Source organism: Ranitomeya variabilis, chromosome 5 (genome assembly GCF_051348905.1).
Source record: "Ranitomeya variabilis isolate aRanVar5 chromosome 5, aRanVar5.hap1, whole genome shotgun sequence".
NCBI classification, from domain to species: domain Eukaryota; kingdom Metazoa; phylum Chordata; class Amphibia; order Anura; family Dendrobatidae; genus Ranitomeya; species Ranitomeya variabilis.
The window spans coordinates 161,459,999-161,465,005 of record NC_135236.1 but is presented as its reverse complement, the minus strand read 5'-3'; the positions used below and the strand labels follow the sequence as shown (position 1 = coordinate 161,465,005).

The following is a 5,007-nucleotide window of genomic DNA, read 5'->3' as shown; positions in this document are numbered from 1 at the left end:
TTCAATGCCTTTTTTTTGTAAGATTTTTTATTGTAAAATTTGTGGTGCATGTCTTTTTCTGGCTTCTATTGTTGGGGTAACCGTATGGCGTTTTCTAGGCTCATGTCTTGCTGGGTTTTATTATGCTGTTGGCATTTTTTTTTCTTTCCTTGAGTGTCTTTTCTTGCTGGTGGGGGGCTACATTTATGATGTTTCATTTGTATTGTATTGTTCCGTGCTGCTATATGCCATTCGTTTTCTGTATGGCTTCCATATATATATCTCCTGTCTTTAATGTTTCCATAGCCAAGTGTGTAGTATTTATTTTTTTTTTTTTTTTAGTTTGGGCCCTTTTTTAAAAATTTCTTGTGTTCTCTTTTCTATTTGACTATGGTTTTTCTTTGGGTTGCTGTATATTGTCCTGTAATGTTTATTGCTTATTATCTATAATGGTATTTATCGCCTTTTTCAGATGTATTTCTGTGGTAGATGTCACCAGATGGTGTTGTTTTGGATCATGTCTTGTTGCTATTGTAAAGTATGGCGTGCAGTTTGCTATTTCATTGTGCCTTTTTTTTTCCTCTTTATTTTTGTATTTTTTTTTTTTTTAAATTTGGACATAGGTGTCTATTTTTGCTTAATTTTGTTTGGGTCTATTCTTGTATTGTTTCTTCTATTGTCTTCTCTTGTAATGTATGGCGTTGTGGTGTCGCTTTTTGAGTTTGCATTGTCCTATCAGTCAACAGTCAATTGTGGTTGTTTTAATGTTTTATTGTATGTGGCATTGCTTTGAATGTGATTTTTTGCTCATTTTTTCATTGCAGAGCAAACTTGCAATAATGGCGAGTTCTCCAGCATCTGGCCAATCGGCGAGGGGGAGTGCGGTGAGTAATTATGTCCAGTTGCTTACTATTCGCTGCCATTTGTAGCATTGTCACTAATTTTTGTATACATTTTTTTACAGGCTTCTTCAAGTGAGGGGGAAGGCACACAGCGGGAGCAGGGAGATCGGTGCCAAGATGGGTCGTCAGGCCGGCAAGTGAGTATTTGTTGTTTTTTTTTTATCTTTTTTTTTTTTGTGGCATCCTGCTGGGAGGAACATTAGGAGCAACCTGGTTTCACTAGGGCTGTTTACTAAGCTTAATTACATATAGCTTTTCAGGGCAGCAAGTATTTGGGGGAAGGTAACATACAGTTGAACTCCCTGCACAAAAACATTCAAAAATACAGGTTTAGAAACCATCAATATACATACATAAAATGGCAAAGGATAGGGCAAAGGTACAAATCATGCCAGGTGCTGATGATGGTTGTTTATATTTGCCTATTTGTAACCTTTTTGTTTTCTATTTTTTCTAGGTTTCACAACGGGACCACAGGGACAGTATCGATGTGGAGCTCCTGATCTCCAGCATCCAGGAGCGTGGCCCGTTGTGGGACAGCCGTGACCCCCGGCACATGGACCAGGTGGTTTCTAGGCGTTTGTGGGCAGAGGTGGCAAAGTCGCTGTGGGATGGCTTTGACAGTGCCTCCGCCAAGGACAAAGGCACCTTTAGTGAGTATTGCTGATACGCTGCTATGACCCATCTTGCCAGGATAAACACAACCGTGTGTGATGCTATCAACGCCTAAACTTTGCATCACACACGGTTGTTTTATCATTTTAAAATGCTACATATGTAACCTTTTTTTTTCTTTGCATTCACAGTGACAAAGTTGAGGACCAGATGGCGATCCATGAAGGACCGTTTCAATAAGGGGCTGCGTGCTGAGGAGGAGCAATCGAGGAGTGGTGCTGCTGCGGCCAAGTCGGTTCCATATAAATACAACCGACAATTACAGTTCCTAAGACCAATCCTTGGCCGCCGACAGTAAGTATTTTGTCCACATACCATATTGCACATTGGACATTGCCCAGACACATATATTGCACAGCCACATAGTACATTGCCCAGCCACGTACATTGTGCATCCACACACATAGTATGTTTGCAGGCCACTATATCGCAGCCACATAGTACACGTTCTAGCCACGTATCCACATAGTACATTTCCCAGGCACATAGTGTCTTGGCCATCAATGTAGTCAGCGTAGCATATTGGCCATCCACGGTATTTTTTTTAGGTTAAGCGAGAGTCCTTGTAGTCCATGACAGGTTACGTTCTGAGTCAGTGTAGTTCTGATCGCAGGAATAATGATGACGTCTCGATCACAAGATCCTAACGTCATGGACATTCCTGCGATCAGATCAGCAAAGTTTTTTTTTGTTTTTTTTTTTAAATTTTTTTTTTATAGACCTTAAATTTTCTATTATTTTTGAGACATAGACGGCATCTTGAAATTATTATTTCACACCAAAATTTTTTCAAAATATGACAGGGGTATGCATTGCCTTTGGCAGAGGGAATGTACAGTCATTTTCTGCCGTCGGTATGTCCATGATTGTTATCGTGAGCCCTAATGGTCAGCTGGCGATAACAATCAGCAATTTATTATAGGCCACACAGAGTGAGAGACAGGGGATTGTAATGTTTTGTTGTGTCATGTAATGAACATTTTTTTACAGGAGTTGGCGTATGTGATAGTTTATTAATTGAAGACTAATTTTTACATTATCTTTTCACAGGACACACAGCAGCACCCTCCAGCGAGCTCCCCCCTGTGAAGCGGAACTTCATGGATCGCCATCTGAGCCGTCACAGCCATCCCACAGCGACAGCAGGCCTGCACCACCATCATCTGGAGAACCGGCTGCCGGTACGTCAGGTTTTCCCCTGCCCGAGGCCTCTGGCGCACCTTCGTTCGGGAATTCCCGACAGCGCCAGCGGGCCTCGGACAGGTCAGTCATGCCTGAATTTTTGCACTTGGGCACGGTGTTCCAGAACGGTTTCAAGGCGTTGAGAGATGAAATGTCCAGTATGGGACGGCGCCTTGAAATCCTGGAAGCCGAGCTCACAAATCCGGCAAAACATTTTTTAAGCACAATTGCTAAGGGCATGGTGGAAAACCTTACGCCGGAACTCCAGATTTCGGTGATGCAGGACTGCCACAATTCTTACGTGAGGGCTCTGCAGCAGTCTCGGGTCGCGCAGTCAGCGACACTGCCCGTAGTGCCGTCGCTGGCTAGCGTGACTCCGACTACTGCTGCAGAGTCACTCCAGCCACCCCACCCTGGTCCAAGTGCCGGGCGACGCCACCACAGCCACCATACCAGTGTGCGGCCCACTCCTGCTCCTGCCAGGCCCTCATCCTCCCGTAGGAGTGCTTCTGGGGGAGATGCCGCCGAAGGCAGGGAAAAAAAAAAAAGAAAACATAAGAGGAGGCACACAGACACACACCCAGAGGCACAGGTTCTGGCTGCTCCAGGACACACACCATCTCGTCGTGGCTCTAGCCACAGCAGGAGCAGCCAGGGCCAACCAAGCCAAAAAAGAAGGCGGCTTGTGTTGCCTCCTCCCTCCTCCACTGACGAGGCGGTCTCCCCAGTGTACCCTGCGGGGGGTTTGGACCTGCCCTCAAGCCTCCTTCAGTATGGCGGCTCCTCCTCCTCTACCACTCCCACTCTCAGGTCCAGAACTCGAAGCTACCGTTCACCGCTGGTAGCGGATGTTGATCCACCCTCGGATGTTGATACCCCCTAATTTGCTTTTCCCTTTTTTTCTGTTTCCCCCCAATAAAAATTTATTTTTTTGTATACAATATTTGGTCTTCTTTTCAAGTACAATGCTCGGTAATTCACTCCGTGCGCCGTTTATTTGTGCTTCAAACGCCTCATATATGCAATGTCAGACAGTATTTTTGGATTTTTTAATTTGACCGTTTCTTTGGGTGTCGTTCATTGCTGTATGAGGTGTTTCCAAACACTAAAGTGTATGAGTTATTTTCAAAGAAAAAGGGTATGTGTCCACGCTCAGGATTGCATCCGAATTTGGTCCGGATTTTAATTCAATATTTGTAGCCAAAACCAGGCGTGGGTAATAAATACAGCAGTGGAGCATATGTTTCTATTCTACTTTTCCTAATTGTTCCACTCCTGGTTTTGGCTTACAAATATTGATGAAAAAACCTGAGCAATTCAGGATGCAATCCTGAACGTGGACACATACTGTAAAGGTACCTTCACACTTAACAATGCTGCAGCAAAACAGACAACGATGCAATTCACTGCAGCATCGCTATTTGGGAGCTGGAGAGCTGTCTGTGTGACCGCTCTCCAGCGACCAACGATGCCGAGGTCCCCGGGTAACCATGTTAAACATCGGGTTGCTAAGCGCAGGGCGCACTTCCGATGTTTACCCTGGTTACCAGTGTAAAATGAAAAAAAAAAAAAAATATTCACAATCGCATCCCCCGGCGTCAGCTTCCCTGCACTGACTGAGTGACGTCCCTCACAGCAACGCTGTGCTGTGCATTCACTTTACGGCCGGCGCTCACTCAGTGCAGGAAGTGGACGCCAGGGGACGCGAAGATGAGTATATTTATTTTTATTTTTTAGTTTACAATTAACACTGGTAACCACGGTAAACATAAGCGCGACCATGCGCTTGGTAACCCGTTGTTTACCCTGGTTACCAGTGTAAAACATCGCTGGTATCGTTGATTTTGCTGTCAAACACAACGATACACGGCGATCTGACAAACAAATAAATATGGTATGGTATAAATTTTGTCTTGGAAGCATGGTAGAAAACGTAAGAAATTTTTTTTATTAAAACACAACATTTTAAAAACAAAGGTTTACAAGTTTTTTAGATAAGGCACATTTACATTGGTGAACTATTTTTAGCATAGTCACACCAGAATACAGTCCAACAGTTTATTACACCATTGAATCTTGCCATGACAGACGGCCAACATCTGACACAAAATAGGCCGCAAAACGGTCCCTCATCTGCGCAATTTCCACGCTTGACCTCAGAGGATGATCATGGAAATTGGGCAATGGGTTGGCTATGGTTTCATCCAGATCAACGTTCAGTCTCTCTTTGGACAGAATAAAATTGTGGAGAACCACACACGCCTTCACC

The 5,007-nt window shown here is 44.2% G+C and overlaps 1 protein-coding gene across 1 annotated transcript; it reads left to right on the top strand.

The window, feature by feature from the left end:
- The first annotated feature begins 875 nt into the window (after window positions 1-875).
- On the top strand, window positions 876-3,793 carry LOC143775380 (uncharacterized). The gene is made up of 4 exons (XM_077263448.1): window positions 876-1,018; window positions 1,339-1,534; window positions 1,688-1,850; window positions 2,607-3,793. The coding sequence occupies exons 2-4, from the start codon at window positions 1,438-1,440 to the stop codon at window positions 3,619-3,621; spliced, it is 1,275 nt and encodes a 424-aa protein (XP_077119563.1). The 5' UTR covers window positions 876-1,018; window positions 1,339-1,437; the 3' UTR covers window positions 3,622-3,793.
- Window positions 3,794-5,007: the final 1,214 nt, after the last annotated feature.

Coding starts and splice junctions, on each gene's coding strand:
- LOC143775380 (XM_077263448.1), top strand. CDS start 1,438: ATGGACCAGGTGGTTTCTAGGCGTTTGTGGGCAGAGGTGGCAAAGTCG. Junction 1,535..1,687: donor CAAGGACAAAGGCACCTTTA/GTGAGTATTGCT, acceptor TTGCATTCACAG/TGACAAAGTTGAGGACCAGA. Junction 1,851..2,606: donor CCAATCCTTGGCCGCCGACA/GTAAGTATTTTG, acceptor ATCTTTTCACAG/GACACACAGCAGCACCCTCC.